The 19839-nt window shown below is 47.1% G+C and overlaps 1 protein-coding gene across 4 annotated transcripts in view; it reads right to left on the reverse strand.

Moving 5' to 3' along the window:
• The window catches only part of FN1 (fibronectin 1), a 50905-nt gene that overhangs the window by 11853 nt on the left and 19213 nt on the right, over positions 1-19839 (reverse strand). For 2 of the 4 annotated variants that reach the window (XM_040070200.2, XM_040070199.2), the window contains exons 16-32: positions 18974-19102; positions 18767-18856; positions 18041-18235; positions 16480-16752; positions 13260-13526; positions 11592-11686; positions 11097-11265; positions 10753-10839; positions 9820-10011; positions 7273-7545; positions 6042-6224; positions 4658-4747; positions 4255-4524; positions 3782-3898; positions 3251-3415; positions 2440-2595; positions 1572-1685 (exon numbers count right to left, since the gene is read on the reverse strand). In XM_040070200.2, coding sequence (XP_039926134.1) covers positions 1572-1685; positions 2440-2595; positions 3251-3415; positions 3782-3898; positions 4255-4524; positions 4658-4747; positions 6042-6224; positions 7273-7545; positions 9820-10011; positions 10753-10839; positions 11097-11265; positions 11592-11686; positions 13260-13526; positions 16480-16752; positions 18041-18235; positions 18767-18856; positions 18974-19102 — 2865 coding nt within the window. The remainder of the gene's footprint in view (positions 1-1571; positions 1686-2439; positions 2596-3250; positions 3416-3781; positions 3899-4254; positions 4525-4657; positions 4748-6041; positions 6225-7272; positions 7546-9819; positions 10012-10752; positions 10840-11096; positions 11266-11591; positions 11687-13259; positions 13527-16479; positions 16753-18040; positions 18236-18766; positions 18857-18973; positions 19103-19839) is intronic. The other 2 variants (XM_040070203.2, XM_040070202.2) reach the window with 1 other exon arrangement.

The raw sequence follows: 19839 nt of genomic DNA on the forward strand, positions 1-19839 counted from the left end.
TCGATTACATGCAAAGCAGTTTTCAGTTTGGCATGGCAAGGGGGCACTGGATTCTCCTCTGTGCTGCACCTTGCACACATGCTTACACCCCTAAGCCTGAGTTTGCAGGTGCCAGGCAGCAGGAAGCAATCTTGGCTTTGCTGAAACCAAAAGGACCCGCACTGCCACCTCCAAAGCAGCCCCGACACCGATTCTCACCGATCTTTGAGTCCTCTCAGCACCAAAACCCCTTTGCACAACTCTAGTAGCATTAAGCTGCCTTAAAAGTGGACAAGAGAAAGGAAGAAATGGGAATGTTAAGCCCCACTTCTCCCATGTAAATGGTTGCTAGTGCCACAGGCAGCCAGAGAACCCACCTGGCTCTGTAAGCTCGGGTTCATGCTGCACTTGCTGCTCACTACCGTGAGCTGCTGTGCAAAGTGCCAGTCCAAGGAGAATCCATCCCACTCTCATAAATTAATGTCCAATTAACACACTCATCAAGGAAGCAAAATTACTCAGCATATTATATTGTAAAATCAGTCAGAAACAAACTTTTCAGCTTTGTATTGAGTGCACAGGGAATATCCACAGGTGCAACTGGGTGATACGCACACCTCCCAGCTAAGCCACTTCATGGGATTTTCCTGGCAAGGTGGGAGATCAGAGCAGGGGAAGTGAGCCTTGTTCCTCAGAAGTCTGGAGTGGCTACCACAGAAACACACCCATCTGTTACACAGAATGGGAGGATCTGGCATGTAATTTTTATATTGGATCAAAAATCATGCTTTTCTAAAAAGTTTCATGTTTTTCATTTGCCATATTGTATTAGTCCTCAATTTTCTATCTTTTCTAGTTGGCAAAGGTGATTTTTGTCCAGGAATTTGTAGGTTTGAGTGTGGACTCTTCACTCATCTCTGCAAAGCTCTGGAGAAGCTCCTGTCTGTAGTTTTTGGAGCTGAGTCACGGCTTTGAGCACAAGCTTGGGCAGGGAAGTAAGAATCATGCAAATCCCTACCACAGAGGTATCCCTCAAAAGCACTTTACCTCAAACATACCCCTGAGTTACAAGGTCCCCCTTGCTGTGACCAGAGCAGGACTGCTGTTTTGTACACAGCACCTCAGTCCTGGAATTATTCTTGTTTTGCAGCACTTCACCCCAAGTTCTTGGTATAACCCATGCGGTTTCCCTCACTCCCTCACACAGGGTAAGTGCTCCCAAGCCCAGTCCAGTCCCTTGACAGCAATCACCTTTGCCACCTAGCTCCACACAAAGGAGATCTTGGCACATTTTATCCACTGATTGGCTGATGGCAAACGAAACCCCAAAAGACTTTGCAGCTTTAGTGAAAGAAAATGAGAAGCGCAGCACTTTGAGGGGGCGGGAAATTGCATTTTGGCAGTGTTCGAGGCAGAGGGACTGCGGTCTTGCCACCATCTGCAGTTTAGGAGCATGGTACTTCTCACAGGGCAGACCACTTCACCCTCTCTTGGAGACCAGGCCCCTGGCTTTTGCTTTCCCTGGGAATGTGGTGGTAGGTTCAGACATCAATAGAAAACACGTGTTTGTTCCCATGAAGTGAAATACGTACTGGTGACGGCTGTCTTAACCAAGGGCTGGCTCTCCCCGTTCTGATTCTGAGCAAAGACATTGACCGTGTACTCCACTGTGGGCTGCAGACCTTCAATAGTGACTTGAGTTTGATCTGGCAGGAAAGAACACCATCAGTCAGAAAGAACAGCACAAAGCTGCTGGGTGCTGGCCTTCAATGAATGGCCTGTCTAAGCCATGCCGTGAATAAGTGTCATTAAAACATGGTGGGACCGAGAAATTAAATTTGCCTTTAAATTGCACCATGCTTCTCTGGCAGTGCACAACTGTGGTTTGCACCTGCTCCAAGGCTCCACAGCTGAAAGGGCAGGTTAGCACAGTGGGCAGAACAAAGCACAGGGAGACCAGCTTTCATCGTTTTTTCAGGAGAAGGCTGACCATCAACTCAGCTGCATCACAAGCATCCCCAAGTGTTCTGCTGATCCCACAAAATGCAGTTTTCCTAGAGCTGACATAGCAGGTCCCACAGATACTACACTACAGACCTGTAGAGTATGTTACTGAATCCTGCTGTGACCAAGGGTCACGTTATGTGACTTCCAGAAGGATTTCAGAGCAAGTTCTACTGGATGCTAGAAAAACCAATGGTATTTCTTTATAGTGCAGGTGCTTTTCATGCACACTGAGGCTGCCAAGAACAAACTTCTGCAGTACAGTGGTATCAAAGAAATATGAAGCTTTTAAGGCAAAAATCTGCCCGAGCTCATGTGTCCTGGATGAGACAGAACTGAAAATCAGCAGGATGGCAAAGAAAGGTACAAGCAGCAGCAGGATTTCAGTGGTCACATTCTCTTGCATTAAGGTCTTGCATTCCTCATAGATGTGGTGAAGGATGACACGACTCTTACCTGCAGGGACATTTTTGGTTTTTGTGGGCCCGTGTCCGTTCTTGGGGACAGCAGTCACCCGATACCCTGTGACTGGGGATGAGGAAGGGAGCCATCTGACGCTGATACTGTTGTCCTGGACATCGGTGACTTGCATCTGGGATGGTGTGTCTATTTCTGAGCAGAGAAAATAATTTTTCTGAGTATGTTGGTACAGGAAACCCTCCCTCCACTGCTGTGTCCTGGCTGAATTTTATTTTGAACTGCTTGGAAGAGAAAACACATGTTGCTATTTATTCGTCTCTCATGCTAGCCCGGAGCAAAAAAGCCTTTACCATGATGTGTGGGTGAGTGATCTCGTATCAATGTTAGCTGAGGATTTTTGTTGTTTTAAAGGCTACTAAATGCCTTTATCTGCAGCTACAGCAGGAGTGGGATCAGGCTATATCCAAATCAGGAGTGAGACAACAGTCTTGGTGTTAGAAAGTCAGGTCTCCCCAGGATCACACAATCTGACAGTGAAGCACTAGAGTTAATCCAGCAGTGACCCCACACTATGAGAGCCCAACAGATTTCCATTCTGCAAAAGCAGTTGAGCATTGCTTTTATTCCCATCTGGACTCCACAGGGTTTCCCTTCTCCAAGTCCACAGTCCCCTTCTGTGCCATGTCAGTTATCATACTGGGCCACCAAGATACACAGCTCCAGTGAAACCGCTGGCCTTACAGCCCACGGCCTCCAAAAGAAACCAGGGATCAGCGATGCACGGTTATGGGGAAAAGCCAGCACAAAGCTGTGGGGCTTTTGTCCTGTCGGTTTAATCAGGTCTCACCTGTTCTGTAGGTGACAGTGACTGGCTTGCTGCTGGCAGGGCTGTCTCCACGGCCAGTTACAGCATACACAGTGATGGTGTATTCAACACCAGGCTTGATGCCGGTGATGGTGGCAGTAGACACGGTGCCGGGCACAGTGAACTCCTGTACTGGGCTGCTTCCACCTAGGACGAGTAGGTTAAGAAAGAAATGTGAAGGATCTGTAAAGCATACATTTAAAATCTCTACAAAAGCCAAGACAGTCCTATGTGCATCAAGCTGAAGGCAGGACCCTGTTGATTTCAGTGGTTGTTGGGTCAAAGTCATTCTGACCATTCCAAGAAGAAGAATGAAATACATACACAGAACCACCTGTAAAATTACTGGAATACTCCAGATGCTCTTTCTTTTGGGTAGACAAAATAGGAGGTGGTCTTTTTTAAAAAAGGCACCTCAAGGTCTGCTACAGCCCAAGGTGCCTTTGCTATTTGCTTTCATGACCTCAGAACAGAGTTTCAGGTCTGGGACCAGCCGTGGCAGCCTGCCCTCACCTGTTTCACCATACGTGATCCGGTAGTATCTGACTGTCACTGCAGGAGCATCCCAGGAAATCCTGAGGCTGGTGGGGCTGGTAGGAGTGACTTCCAGGTCCCTCGGAACATCAGACACTAGAAAAACAGAATTGACAAGGGAGTTTAAACACAGTTGTACATCAGCGACATACTCCACTTATACCATGCTCCTCTGCTACTCATCTGGCTGTCCTTTGGCTTGGGCCACACTCCTCTCCAAAGAGATCTATCTGGTTAAAAACCACATGGCATTGGATTGGATTTGAAGAAAATAGCTCTGCTGGCCCTAGAAACATCTGAGAGCACCATGGGTCCTCCCACCTATTTCTAAATCAGGCCCTACCTCAGTACACAGGCACTTCCTCACGAGCGAAGCTGGTAGGGGAGATGTGGTTTAACAAAAACCGCTTTGCCGAAGGACGCTCCAAATCCAGCATTCCCTCCAGGCTCACCTGTTGTCTGCTGGCCAACCAAGGGCAGGCTCTCCTCCCTGCCGTTGATGGCGATGATGCTGACCACGTACTCGGTGCCTGGCAGCAGGTTGGTGAGGGTGATGGAGTTCCTGGAGGGGGGCACCCGCTCCTCCTTGGGCCGGCCCCCGCCCTGCTCGGGCTGGTAGCGGATCCTGTAGCCCGTGATGGTGGCACGAGGAGCGATCCAGTGCACCGTGAAGGAGTTCGCCGTTATATCCGAGAAGTCCAGGCCGGTGGGGGAATCGAGACCTGGGTGTTTCAGGAGACACAAGGCTGAGCTCAGCCAAACCGCTTGGCATCATCACAGGGTAAAAAGAAAAGTAATGAAGTCCCATTAATGAATTCTCAAAGGATGGCACTGACCACACGTGCATCCAAGTACCTGTTTTCTGGACTCCATACAAAGGTGCACTCTCGTGCTGCTCAGAAACGCTGTAGACTCTCACCAGATATTCCGTGCCAGGGAGCAGGTCTGTGGAGTTGAAGAACAGGAATTTGGACATGTTTCTTTGCTAACACCAAGAAGGTAATCAACCTGCATAATTTTGACTGTGCTTCTTAGGAGACAATCAGGTTTTACTTGATGGAAGATTTGAGCCTCCAGGACAATCAAAAGTTTAAATCAGATATTTTTTGTGGCATTATGGTTCCTGGCAATGCTTTAGCCTGAAGGAGCATGATATAATTTGTCATTGCTTCATTAGTTTGTGGAGATTTTTTACTGGATACCTTTTTACAAGGTCCCCTCCAGTTATCTACTAGTTTAGTTATCTACCAGGCCAAAGCTTTAGCTGATACAAGCCGAAATGGGGCAAAGGATTTCCAACACAGCTGTTCTTACTCAGACAAGCTCTAGATTTAGTTTTTTATTCCAAAAACAGATCTTGTCTCTCTCCTAAACAAATGGATTCTCAGATGGGAGGGGGGGGGGGGGATCAACAAAAAACCAACTGCAAACACAACACAGCTTTTGCCCCAAAAATTACTGTCAGCTTTTGGAAAATGCCCACATTTTGTTGCCATGTCCTGTAAGGTTCCAAAACAGGATGTGTTTTCTGGTCTGAGCATACAAAGTCAAAGGAGCAATGACCTTTTGCATATTCTGATGCTCTCCCTGAACCTCTGCTCTGCAAGTCCTTGACATTATTGGCAAACCAGGCAAGCAACATGTCTTCACTGTTAATGCCTAACCAGGCTGCAAATCAATGCAGTTGCCTCATAGCCTGATTCATCACTGTCCTTGGATTGACAGGAAGAAACTTGCCTGTGGTTTGGCTTTAACTTGGGTAAAGCTAGAGGCCAAAACCCATCTGGTCTGAGTTTGTATGAGGCTACTTGCAACATCACTTTACATCAGCTGAGAATTTGGCCAGCCACACTTAAACAATTTTTTTTTTTTGCCTCATCTTGTGTCATGTGGACCTTCCCACCCTCTACAACTACTTGAAAGGAGGCTGTAGCACGGTGGGGGTCAGCCTCTTCTGCCAGGTAACAAGTGATGGGACAAGAAAAGACCTCAAGCTGCACTAGGGAAGGTTGAGGTTCGATATCAGGAAAACTTTCTTCACTGAAAGGCTGGTCAGGTGTGGAGCCACCGTCCCTGGAAGCATTCAGGGGATGTGGGGATATGGCTCGGTGGTGAGCACAGCAGTACTGGGTTGATGGTTCAGCTCCATGACCTTGGAGGTCTTTTCTCTTAGCAATCTTATGATCTTATGATGAGGGGCTTCTCGTGTTTGCTTGACTTCTTCAGATAACCCACTTACTCGTTAAGATGACCATGTTGTCTGAGGGTGAGACTGTCACCTCTGCAACATCGTCCTCCTTCTTGGCGGGGGAGTAGCGCACCAGGAAACCGCTGAGCACGATGGAGGTCGGGGCAGTCCAGGTCACCCTCATGGTGTCAGGCCCCACATTAGTGAAGCGCAGGTCAGTGGGAGGAGGCACAGCTACACAGCAAAGAACAAATCTGCCTCAGTTCTCTCATTCATATTGATCGAAATGTTTGTTCAGGGAATCAATCACCAGAGAAAGTATCTCATGCACAACAGACTACAGCATCAGACTCATGCAAACAGACTTCTAAACTACGCTCGGTTCTACTACAGTTAAGAGAAGAATGTATCTGCACTACTGTCGGGCTGCTTTAACCTCATGGCTACTCCTGATATGTTAAATGTACCCCACGGGGCCAATTTAAAAACAAGGTAGCAAGTTTCAGTAATGTGTTTCTAGCAGCTGGATTTTGTATCACAGATGTGGTGCCAAGAGAGGTTTAAAGTTGCCATACAGCAGCTTACAGATGGAAAAGTAATCTCATCTAGAATCCATACATGCACACACAGGAGAGGAGAGGGTACATCACTAATTTCCTATGACTCTACTTCTACTGGTGTCGAAGGATTTACAGCCTCAAGACTTTCAAACACAACAGGATTTCATGCAAGAACCAGTTTCCAGCTCGCCCTCAGCTCATGCACTACAGAGACCCTCGACGGCGTGGCATGGCTGTCACTGGCATGTGCTCAGGGAGCGGTGTCCCTCTGCATCCTTTGGGGCATTGTGGAAAGAGTGGGGCCGCCGCACAAACAGGCTCCTGGAAGCTCAAACAGCTGTCAAGGCTGGCGGGTGTCTGCTGATCTGCTCCGCCCTTTAGCACTCCTATTTTGGGGAATGACAGTTTGAAAGTCTGGCAAACACACAGCTCATGTCTCAGGCTCTCGATTCCAGCTGGATCCTGGAAATCTGAATAGCAGAGGGTGAATGAGCCTGGCGAATCTGCAGCCATTCATGGCATTAAAACGCCTCCGATTCAAAAATGAGCAGCGCCACATCCGTGCCCAGCTGCCATACAGGGAAAGCAGCGAGCTGGGTCTGTCTGGCTTCCCCGCAGCGAGCGGCTCAATCCCTCTTTGGACAAAGCCCCGGCACGCCGACAGCCAGTGACAGCCAGTGACGCCGTGCACGTCACAAAACACAGAAGTTTTCAAAATTCACCCGTTTGCTGTGTCAGAGTGGTAGGGGCGCTCTCTCCGCCATTAATGAGTGTGATTACACTGATGTCGTAATCAATGCCCGGCTCCAAGCCTGTCACTGTGTAGTATCCTACTGAGGAGTCCACAAAATCTTCAAAAATAGGGACACTTTCTCCTGCCGCAACTACTGTGATGCGGTACCCAATAATGGTGGAGGCATTTAACGGGGTCCACCTCAGGCCGATGCTCGAGTCAGTTATGTCAACAAAGCTTAGGTCAGTGAGCTGGGGCACCTCTAATGAGTTAAAGAGCAAACGGGAGAGGCAGAGACACACGGAGGCAAAAGAAAGACAAGGGAGAGAAAAGCAGTGTTCATCACTATTAACATCGACAGAACTCTGGAAGCAACTGCGGTGATATGCACAGTTTCCTCGGGTTTGGGGGAAAAGGAAGGATTTTGGTGTTTCTCGGCGCGTTTTTGCTTTCGCTGTTTGCAGTTTGTTTTCCTATGTTCACCCTTCCATGCGATCTCCAGCTGCTCCCCTGGGCAGACAGAAACTGAAACCCCGATCCCCTCAGAAGCTGAAACCCCAATCCTCTTCAGACATGTAATTTTCAAAGAGCCCGACAAGAGGCACTTAACTTGCAGCAGATTTAACTTGAGCAATGATAAGCCACAAAGACCCATCGTGTTCTGACAAAAACAGAAGCAGAGAAAACACAGCCCTTTTTTCTTTCTACAGGTAAATTACAAGAGAGCAAAGTTTACTGAAGTGCAAATAAAACAGCCCTGTTGACTGACCCCCTAAAATCCTTGTTAAATGGCGAATCTAACTTTTACCACTGATCACAAAAATATCAGCTCATCTGAAGGAGCTAAATCAGACCCTCAGCTGGTGAGAACCTTCACAAAGTTCTAGGGTAGACTGTCCACTGTCTGAACTACTTACACTGCACTTGGAAAAAAGCCTCAAATCCCTGCAACGGCTTGAGGGTCTGGCCCAGAATCCCTCTAGTTCTACTTACCAACTAACTGCTGCAATATACGTGCTAAAAACAGATGACATGGAACAGTAAGTAACAGAAAACTTCCTTGGAAACAGGGTAAATGGTTAAAAATTACCTTTAGATGGTATTCATTCTGTCAGAGTGACAACATCCCTGAATTCAGAGGTTATGCCTCTGAATGATGTGGTCAAGAGCCTGACATACATGGCTAAAATAGTTGAAAATCTCAAGCTTCTCTGAATAAGAATGCTCTTTAATGACCTTTTAGATGCTGCCTAAATTTCTGTAGGGAAAATAAGCACAGCTGTGACTTTTCCCTATTGATATTATTCCATTAGCAAAGGTGCTCACTTCCTGCATGTTAGGACCAGCAGAACTGGGCAGGGAATAGGGAATTTTAGATGCATCTTTAATTGACAATGGCCAAACCTTCAGCTGCTCAAGTCAATAAACTGGTATTGATTTAAGCCACAAGATTTGGCTGTGTAACTTTATCAGGGTGATCCTGAAATCAGTGGGAACTAATGGATGCTCTTCCTCACTCAGGATCAGACATCAGTGAGTCAAAGATGCAGGACTCTGTATCCATTCTGCTCATTACAAGTTAGTTTGAAAAGAGATTACAGGACAGAAATATGGCTTTAATAATAGTGGTTATGTTCTATTTTGATGTCCCTCTTGGAAAACACTTATTTTACAGAACAGATGCAAAAAAAAAAAAAAGAAAAAAAACCACCAGTTTTCTGTAAAATAATTGTTTATCCACACGGAATGCATGTACCATATCACCTTTAAAGAGTTGTAAAAGCCAGACACATACATTCTTAGCTTTCCCCCACCAGAAGATGGTGAAGGGCTAAAGCTATTACTGCATAACTATGCAGCATCACAGTATTAGTTCACCCCAGGGAGCACACAGCACTTCGGTGAAGCACAGAAATTTTAAAGCAGTGTTACAAGAGCAAGCAAACACAGTAGCTGGCATCATCTCAGAGCAGAAACAAAAACAAACGAAAATTAAATGCAACCATTTGGAGAAATGGGTATTAATTTTGCTACTGTGGCTACAAAGGCAGTTTCTGCAGTCCCCACAGTGAGGTGGCCCACACCACTCTGTCTCTCAAGTGCTACAGTGATGGACCTTTCCATCTTGGTTTTCCTCTCCATCGGGCTCAAGTGATCTTCTGCCACTACTGCTGCCAGAATTTCTCCTGTGTGCACTTCCCACTCATACCTCTCTTCACCTACTTCCCGTTCCCACCAGCTGTGCTCCAGATGCTGGGGCTCTTCAGGGCTAAGTTAAATCCCTGCTGCTGCCCAGCTCAGATCTGATACAGCAGATCCATGTGCTGACCACCAGCCTGTGACACACACTATAGGCTGCCCATGCAGAGAAGGACACAGGTGTAAGAAGGTCTGTCACATGCTGGAATGTGGTTATTCTGCTTCTTGAGACTAAATGTGAAGTCCAAGCCCTCTACCATCAGACTGATTCAAGTTCTGCAATGTAGAGCTCTGGGTGAGCTCGGGCAGCTGAAATTGCCGCTCAACCTTTCGTTACCTGGTGTGATGGTTTCTGAGATGGGAATGCTCTCCTGGTCATCCTTGACAGAGTAGACGCTGACGTTGTACTCCACGCCAGGGTTGAGGTTCTCAAAGGTGCAGGTGGTCTGATCTGCACCCACCACCTCCTCCAGGGTAGAGCCCTGCTGCCCATCGGTGGGAGCAGTGGTCACTCGGTACCCGCTGATGCCTGAAATACAGAGGTCAGTGTCAGGAGTCTCCTGCTGGATCCACTTACATCAGTCCTCAGTGCAACAGCTGAAGCAAACACATGACATTTTACAAGGGATTTTGCCACCCTGAGCCCAGCAGGCAAGAGGTTGCTTCGTCAAGCACCATGAAATGAGCTTCCTGGGAGCTACCCGTGGCATTTCCGTTCCCTCTGAAACCTCACCAAACTGAAAACCTCAGGAGTTTTGAGAGGAACTTCTCTAAGCACTCTGTCAGGAAAAGATTCAGCTACCAACAGAGGTTTTCGAAAACTTTCAATCCACCTTCTATGGGAGTCAATTGTGCAGCTCCCATCAGCTATTGTGGGAAAAGAGCTCATCCTGAACATTGTCAGAACTTCTACGCTCACTTTCCATAGCACAAACTCATTTCACTTCCAAAAATCTTTGTGGTCCATTCTGCTTTCCTTCTCTCAGACATTTTTTCAGCCACTGGAGATAACTTGAAGAAACCCTTCAAATCCTTAAAACAGCTGAAATAGTCTAACACATTCAAGCTCCAAAATAGCATTTTACACAGAATGCATATCATTGAGAGTCCTACGGCATGTTGTAGTTAACTGTGAATTATATCCTTAAATGTATCTAGAAACACGTACATTTCCCTTCAAATTAATCAACAGTAAATTTCCCACCAAACTGCAAGGCAACAGAGAAGAAGTGTTAAGGAGGTTTGAGCACAGGTGAGTTCACGTGGTTACCTGGAGATGTGCTTCTCTCCCAAGAGACTATCAGGATGCCAGTGTCAGGATTGGACTTCAGGCGCAGGCTGGTTGGTGGAGCCAGTGCTGCAAGTGTGCAGACAAATGGGTCACTGGTGGCACTGAGAATCATGCTGGCTGCCTCAGCACCCCTCTCCCCATGACACCCTCAACCTTTGGAATCAGCCAAAAATACTCCCCTGAAGCCGTGACCCTGCGCCGCGTGAGTCAGCGCTACTGTCCCCTCTGCGGCCCAAAGAAAAGCCAGACCACGGCAGCGAGGGAGGACCAGAAGGCAGCGGGGAGAGGAAGAAGGAATGATGGTGGAAAAGCAAGCGCCATACGTGTGGTGACTCTCCTGACGATGGGGGTCTCTCTCTCTTGGCCATCCATCAGCACTGTGAGGCTGTAGGTGTACTCCACGCCGGGGGTCAGCCCCGAGATGACGATGCTGCCCGAGTCCGAGATCACCTCCCGAGGAGCCTCTCCGCCCTGGCTGGGGCGCACTCCCAGCTGCAGGGGAGCGAGGTTTGCTTTGCAGTCACAAGCCATCAGCACCCTGACTGACCACCCAACAGCAGCACTAGGGGCCCTTATGCTCAACTCCAGCTGTTAGTCCTGTAACTTCTGGTCTGGATGTCCCACTTGACCTCTGTCACCTGAACCTTCTTCCTGTAAGGAACAGGTGCTTTTGCACCCCTCCCCTTTGTGCTGCCATCTTCACACAGGAAATGGCTTTAATCTGCCCTCCCCACCACATAGCAAATGGCTTTAAAATCCGCCCTCCCTGCCACTGTGAAGCAAGAGGAAAAACCAACATGGGACCTTGCTCCTCTTACCTTGAAACCAATCCTTGGGGCAGGTGTCCAGGTGATGACAATAGAGGTCTCGGTCACTTCTGTGTTAAAAGGAGGAACAGAGCCAGCAGGCTGATCTGTGGAGTGAATTGACCAGAGTTGAAGTCTACCTGCTGTGATGGCTCCGAACAGTTTGAAAACCTGACTCACAGCAGCACAAATAGCCAGAGGTATGAAATGAGTGCTGAACTAGATCATTTGTGAAAATCCAGTGATTTGGGAAGGATCTGACAGTTGATTTTTGTCTGCTGCTGGGCTTGACAGACACAGTATGCAAGTCTAATCACAGCCACAGCTTTTATTCCTTAGGAAAACAAAAATACTCAAGCGGATGCATGATCTTCTATGCATCCAGCCCCAAGAATTTGGGGAATCCCGTTTTTTGGCATGATATCCAAAGTGTTCCTCAAAACTCAGCTGTTTTTTTGATTCAACCACCCTACGCCTTCCACTCAGCAGAACACCACACCCCTGTCTGTCATCCAGCTGTCCCAGCAAGCACCATCTTATCCCTCACCAACATCTTGTGAAGTCAGCAGAAAGGAGCCAACCTCAGTCTGAGGCATCTGTGGTCTCACTGACATCTATCAGAAGCATCACACAGAAGCCAAAGCCTTTGTGCATGCCAGAATCAGCCTGAACAACAACGCTGAGATTAATCTGAAATGGGCCTTGTTAGCGATGTCATTGATGAAGAGGCTTGGTAAATCAAATCTATAGCCTCAAGCTGGACTGGTTTCATTCAGACAAGCCAGAATTTGAAGGCAATCTTAAATCTAGGATACCGAATCATATTCTAATTGAGGAATATTTATAGATAAGACTGTCAGCAAAAAGCACCTTGCCAATGTCAACAATGTTAGTCTGATTAAAAGTTTGAGCCCTTGTTTTAGTTTCACATTGTTCTAAAAGAAACCACATTCTCTTTTGAGAAGAGGATGTGGTTCTGGGCTTGGGTGGCTTTGAGTTTTGCTAGTTTATATGATAGCATCACCATTATTTAAACACTGAATCTATTTGCTCTTTTTAGAAGTATGTGGGGGTTGTTACAGAACTCCATTTCCTCCCAAAATTTGCTTAATATTTCTTCCAAACCAGCATCACAAATGCCGATGACTGAAATGCAACGAAATAAAATAAAATAAAAAGATGGAATACCGTGTTTGTGTCAGTTTGGGTAACAGCAGTTGAGCTGCCTTAGGTGGTATGGCTGGGCTTGAGAAATGACTGCTTTCAGCTTTATGTAAGTACCAGACTAATTATTCCTTGCCCATTTTAAGGGAGTTGTATGCTTTCCTTGATTTGTCATGCCAAAACCAAGCAATTAGGAAGATCAAGTAAAATTAAATTTCTCTGCCGTCCAGTTAAGGAAAAAGTGAGATACCAGCAATAAATTTTCCCTCTCGTTTTTAATAACCAGGAAAGCTGAAATGTACCTCACTAAAAGCTTTTTGATGCAAATAACTCTTTCCTGCCAACGAGCTTTCATAAAGAACAACAAGGAGAATTTCCCAGGCTGTTCTGCTGGAATGCTGCTTCAAAGGGCTGCTCCTGTAAATCACCTCACAACAGGCACTTTCAGCACAAGTCCTAAAGTAGGGCCAGGGTAGAGAGGAAGAGCAGCACGTGAGGTGCGCGAGTCTCACTCACAAGTGGTGAAGACGCCGGTCTCTCTGCTGCTCTGCAGGTCGCCTTTAACCGCCACGAGGTACACGGTGTACTCGGTGCCAGGCTGCAGGTTCCTGAGCAGGTACTTGGTGGCAGAGGCTCCCACGTTGTAGGTGCGGGGCTGCCCTCCTCTGGTAGGCCCCGCTGTCAGCTTGTAGCCCGTGATGATGGCGCGGGGCCGCGTCCACAGCACCAGCACCGAGTGCTCCGTGGTGTTGAGGAACCGCAGGTTGGTGGGGGCATCGAGCTCTGGGGAGGCAAAGCACAACACCCATCAGCTGAACCTCCACCTCACCCCCACCTCCAAACCGCTGCGTGTGCACTGTATTTCTAACGTGCCATGCGAGGGCAACAGGGAAGAGAGAAAGAGCTGGAAAGTCATTTCACTTCTACATCCACGCCTCAGGGCCATCCATTAACGCACCCAGACAGGCAGACCCGAGCACTCTGGGCTGCACCGATTTGGGTCGCTGCCATCTCTGCATCCCGTGGGGAAGGCAGCCTAAAGGTTGAGACAAGACAGATGACCCCAGCACACTCAGGAATTTCAACAGTTTCTCATGAGCGCTGAGCATATTTTGAAAACCAGCTCCGTTTAGACTTGTCAGCGTGAGCACGGAAACCTAATTTTAGCCCTTTTCCATGAAAAAGATTTAAATCTCTTTTAAATCCTTGCCCAGTCCTCTCAAAATCCCTTCCCAAAATAAGCCACCCCTACTTTGTCATTTGAATGTCAAAATAAGTAATAGTCAGCGACTTTCTGCAGAAAACCAGTTCCTAGATATACTTAAAAATATTCACACCATGGAACCGACCACGCAACAATTCCAAGCATGCTCATTTCTCCCCTGGGACTCAGGGAACAGCTCCTACCAGGCTTCCCCCCCTTTTTATCAGTGCCTCAGGGAAGCTGCTGAAGCTGATAACCCAGATTGCTACATAAACAAGAGGCTGGAGCAGCACAGCTCCTTCACTGGAGCCACAGTGACCAGTGGAGATGTGACGGCCTTTGGCCAAGGCAAGGGGAGGCTCTGGAGGGGAATTTGCCCCCGCAGCAGGCAGGGCAGCACTGGCTGCAGCAAGGAGTTCACAGTGCTCACATGGCAAGTCTCCCCACCTTTTCTAGGTTCTAGCCATGTGTTGAAATTAAGAGCAGTGAGGCTTCGCCAATGCTCTTCTTTGCTGGCAAACGCTTTTTCCTCCTTCTGGAGAAGTAATATTATGGTGAAGAAAATTAATGTTTTGATCACTCTCCCAGTGATTCAGCGGAAAGATGCTTTTGTCCTTTTTGTTTTCTCCCCAGTTGTTTTCCCCATTTCTGAGGAGGGAGGAAAAAGGAAGTGAGGTCTTCCTTCTTCCACCACTGGAAAAAAACAGGGAGAACTCAAAAAGAAAAAGGATGAGTGTGGCCCTGCTTAAGCCCGTCTCCAACCCACATGCTGAAAGACAACTTTATCCCTTGCTGGCCCTTACATCTGGGCTAAGTCTCATCTGACAAAGATTGTATCTTCCTAAAATGTGTAGCCTAAAGTCAAGTCCTTTCTGCACAATTTAATTTGCCAGCTCTATTAGGCTTTTATCACTTCCTCTCCCCATACTGGAGGAAAAAGGGGAAGATAAAAAAGCCACACACACTCGGAGTTTATTTGTAGACTGCTTTTTAACGGAAGGCCAAAAAGAGAATCACATTTACACCGTGGGAAGAGACTTTTGCTGCAGGGTTTTCCTTGGGAACCCTGAATGATTTCTGTTTCCCAGGACTTTCGATTACAGGATGCAATTTATGTGAATAGTTTCTGCAATGTGGTTTAGGCAAAGCAGTTAAGCGGATGATCACAGCCTCTGGAAAACGATTCCAGACATTTGTGACTGGCACTGTGCTGTCTGAATTAAATGTCTATGCTTCAATGTACACCTCTGTGTGGAGTTTCAGAGGAACCCCACACCTAGCCCAGGCTCCTCAAAACAACCACAAAAAAATGACAGATCTAGCTGGGAACTGAGCCCTTCTTGTTCTAAATGCTTCCAAGAGTGTTCAGATTCCTAAGTCGCATCCTTGCTTTTGAAAGCCTCGCTTGAAAGAGGAGGGAGGGTGCTCACACCATCCGTGCTGTGCTCAAATTAGACACCTATGGCAAAGGATGGACATAAAGATCCCATTCTCCCTGCACAGACAAGGGACAGGCACTACTCATTGCTCATAACTTTAAGGGTGGAAGGAAGGATATTTCTCAAACAGCATGGCTATATTCACAGATTATCCCATTTCCTCTCCTTCCCTCTCATGTTACTAAGAGCCAGGCTGGGTTCTCTCTCCTTGCTCTTTTTACTGAAAAGTATCAGAAGAGCAGCAGATGCACATGGCTGAATTTTGTCCCTCTGAATAAAATCACCCAGCCAAAGAACACCACAAGCACCCTCTCACCCTTCTATTGCCCAATAAACAGGATCTGATCAAACAAACCATGTCCCATGTTCTGTCTGATCTGCTCCTCTTGGATCGAAAACAGAGATAACCACCCAAAACCAGACAGAACTCCTACTCTTCCATCTGAAAACTACATCTTGCCCAGCCACTGCTCCTCTCTCTTCTCTGCACTGCTGCAAAGCAAAAAACAACGCCTGACAAAGTGCACTTTTCCTCATGCTGGTGAGGTGCTGCACTGCCACTAGATCACTAGCAATCAGGCTCTGAGGGATCCTGAATGATCCTTCCTTGCACGTGCAGGCACAACTGCTGCTGCTGCCAGCGGACCCAGGGATGGAGCTGTCAAAAGGGAGATGGGGTTTTCAGAGGAAATCTCAGCAAGGCTTCTAAGTTATACTGAAATCTGCCCTAAGGTACCAGCAAAAAAACCCCCCTTAAAATTATAAAAAATCACAGGCTGTGATCTGTGCTGTAAAAGAACTGCAGGGTCCATCAATTCTCAGTCAGTAATAAAAAAGTTGAATTCCAGCCATACAAAATTGTTTTAAAGCACCATGAGACTTAAACTCCCATTGGAAAGCCCTGGAGGAGGATAAATCTGCTGAAGAGATCATTGTCAGAATGAATGAATTCCCAGCCCTGTCATCCTACTGATGGGATACCTCCTGGGCTAGAATTGTTGCACTTCAAGTGCTCTGTTTATACATTTCCTCCAAGCGACAGAGAAATACGCGCTCCAAAAGGCTTAAAAAAGCACGGAGGGAAGACACTTACTGGTGGTTTGCTCTCCAGTCAAAGGTTTGCTCTCCCTGCCCTGGTTTACAGCAAAGATCTTGAAGAGGTAGGTTGTTCCTGGGATCAGGTCAATGACTTCAGCAAAAGAGCTCCTGGTGATGGGCAGTCTCTGACCGTGCTGGCCGGGGCGGTTGACAGGGATCACCTCCACCCGATAGCCGGACACCTGGCTCTGGGGTGGCGTCCACATGATGGTGATCTTGATGTCAGAAACCTCCACAAACTGCAGATCCCTGGGGGAAGGCACCTCATCTGAAAGCATAGGGGTACAACAGCTGTCAAAGGGAGTCCTGAGCAGGAGGAGAAGCTACAGGTTTTCCAGGGAAGGAAAAAAAAAAGTGAATTTTGCTTGAACAATGGCTAGCCCAAGAATGTTTACCCAATTAAAAAGTCAAGGTAACCTCACTGTAAACGTGCCTGCACACATTCCCAGACAGTATTCAAGCAGACTACAATTCCAAACATCACTCTCTACATTAAAGTATACTATGTCTTCAGGAGGTATCTTGCTGTGACAGAAAGAGAACTGAAAGATCAGATGAAATATGCTATAGAACTTCAAATATATGCAGAACCAAAGCCTGAGGGGAGAAAAAGTACTCTGGGGGCTAGAAACAGTAACCTCCTTCTAAAATTAAAAGAGAAGGTTCTCAAAACCCACAGCATGTTCTGAACGTCTATCATTATCTTGAAATCCACCTTTTATAATTAAACAAGCACAGGGGCTGATCTGGCCTTACTATAGTCAAATGGAAAATGCAGTTGCCTCAGTGCTGGGCCACAGTACTGCACCCTTGAATTCCTGTGTTTAAGTTAAGTTTCTTGAGACTATGACTGATACTGCCCTAAGGTTAACCAGTGCACATTTCTGGGAGATGCAGAAGCCAAACCATAAAATCATTGAGCTGAGTTCATTCTTGGTAAATTCCCATTTGCAAACACGTGCTTGCAACATGCAGGACCATGAAATTCCGCTGCTTACCACATCAAATCCCAATTCTTTCACTATCCCTTCTTTTGGTTTGGTCCAACTGGATACTTAAAGAACCCTGAAACCAGATGATTTTTAAATACTGAGTGCCTCAAGATGCTATGGTGTCGTTTTGGCACATCAGTCAACGCCGAGCCATCTCCCACCCCCACTGACTGCGAAGGAAAACAACGGGTAGGACTGGAAGGGAGAGGGAAAAGTCAGGTGAACAATTCAAATGTGTGTAGTGGTGTCTGAGCTCATAACCCTGAACATCTGCGAGCCAGGTGCTGGGGCAAAATGATACACCGGGCACTACAGTGGATTTCTTCGCAGAATCCCCTTAAGATAACCTGAGAAACTGATCTCTCTTCTGCAGACAATGGAAGACCTGCCTGCAGTCCAAGCCCTAGGAATTACAACCCTCTTAATGCACATCTGAAGTGTGATTTTACTACAGAACTTAGTGAAAGAACTCAATCCCACAAAACTGTACCAGAGTTCACTTAAGCACACACTTTAGCTAGGCACAGAAATCTCAGCGACTGAAAGCCAGAAGGTGGGCATTACCTGTGCGTGGGACCCCAGTGGTTTCCTGCTGGATGAAGACAGGAGTGCTCTCTTGGTTTTCTTCCACTGCATAGATGCTGATGTTGTACTGAACCCCTGGCATCAGGTCACTGAGTGTCACAGAGGTGGCAGTGTCAGGCAGGTTGAGCTCTGTGCTGCTGCCTTCCACAGAGGGTACGTAAACAATCCTGTAGCCTGAAGCAAGAGAAATATGTAATCCTCAGCACAAACAGTAAGCACAAAGAATGCTAGAAATGAGGGCTGAACTGATCTCCCTATTGAGTCTTGGTAAAAATAGTCCTGAACTTCAGAAGCACCTGCGGCCTGCCTGTGCTCACATCCCATCTGCAGACCACACACTCACACTGCTTTCCAAAGCACAATCTGACCTGGCTTAGAATGAGGCCTGACATGTGGATCTGGGCCTGTGCTGCTCTCATGCTCACTATGGGATGGTCTGGATGACAGATACAAATATAAGGTCTTGGGGCTTGCTTTTATTTCACACAAATCCAGAAGGAATTGTTTTGCATCCAGCCTTCTGCGTTGCTTGGTTCAGTCACCGAAGCTAAGGAAATGCTGAACTGCCCATGAGCTTTCCAGCTGGTCTCTCCGACCAGACAGAACTTTGCACTACCTTTGTCCCACAGTTACATTTCATTTTCTTTCACCTACGTTTCAGATTCTATGAATAATGCAGAATAAGTGCACTCCAGTTGGACAAACCTGTGATTGGAGCCTGTGGTCTGCTCCAGCTGATGACAATGGATGTGTCATCCACACTTTCCACTGTGTGGTCGGGTGGTGCATCAGGAGCTGTTTAAGAGAATAAACAGAGGAGGACAGCAAGAGTGAGGATAAGAGGCAACAATAAACTCTTGAGCAAACAGTAACAACAGCTTTCGAAGTGCAGTAACAGCCACCCACACATACCTGTAGTCTGTGAAGTAGACAGGATCAGATTCTGCTCTCCTTCTTCAGAGATCTGATAGACATTGACAATATACTTGCGGCCAGGAAGCAAGTCGGGGATGTTGACAGAAGTGGCTGTGCTTGGAAGATCTGAGGAAGACGGGAGAGAAAAAACTGTTTTAGCAATTCCATCTTCTTGCCTTCTCTCCAAATTAAATCATTGAGAAGTCTGTTCTAATCTGGGCTGAAGAAGAGTCTTCCTGCAATAAAACAACAGTTTCTCTGCACTGCCTTTGGTTCACCTCAGAAGAGCTGTGTGGAGAGCTGGGACCAGCAACCAAGGGCAGCAAGGCTTGATGTGGGACACTGCCGGGCAGCTTGAGCAGCAGGCCCCTGCACACTGTAGCCATCTCAGCTGAACACTCACTTCATACCCTGACTGTTGAACTTTCAGTACAGAAATATATGGAAAAACTTCCACATGAGTAGGTTATGTGGAAACACTGACTCATGAGTGAAGAAGAATGACATTATGAGGGCTGGTGAACTTCTCTCCCTTTTCCCAGATGTCCACCTACGTGCCAGATGTAGAAAATTCCCAAAGAAGCAGCTCCTGGCTGTCAGATTGAAGCCAAGCATCTCAGGGGAAACTGGGAATTGCCTTTCAATCAGCATGTAAACCTCTGTCTGGAGACAAACGAGCTCAGGAGGTGCTTCACAGCACACCTCAGCTGTCTGGGCAGAAACAAAGGTGGGGACAGTGCTGGCAGCCCCCACAAGAGCCACTTCTGCTCAGTGTCCAAGCATGTGAATTCAGAGGAGCAACAGTCCAGGTAGAATTATTAGGTCAGGAGACTGCTGTTCTTTTTGTCATGTTCTTCTACCAC

The sequence above is a fragment of the Hirundo rustica genome, chromosome 7 (genome assembly GCF_015227805.2).
Source record: "Hirundo rustica isolate bHirRus1 chromosome 7, bHirRus1.pri.v3, whole genome shotgun sequence".
Classification (NCBI taxonomy): Eukaryota; Metazoa; Chordata; class Aves; order Passeriformes; family Hirundinidae; genus Hirundo; species Hirundo rustica.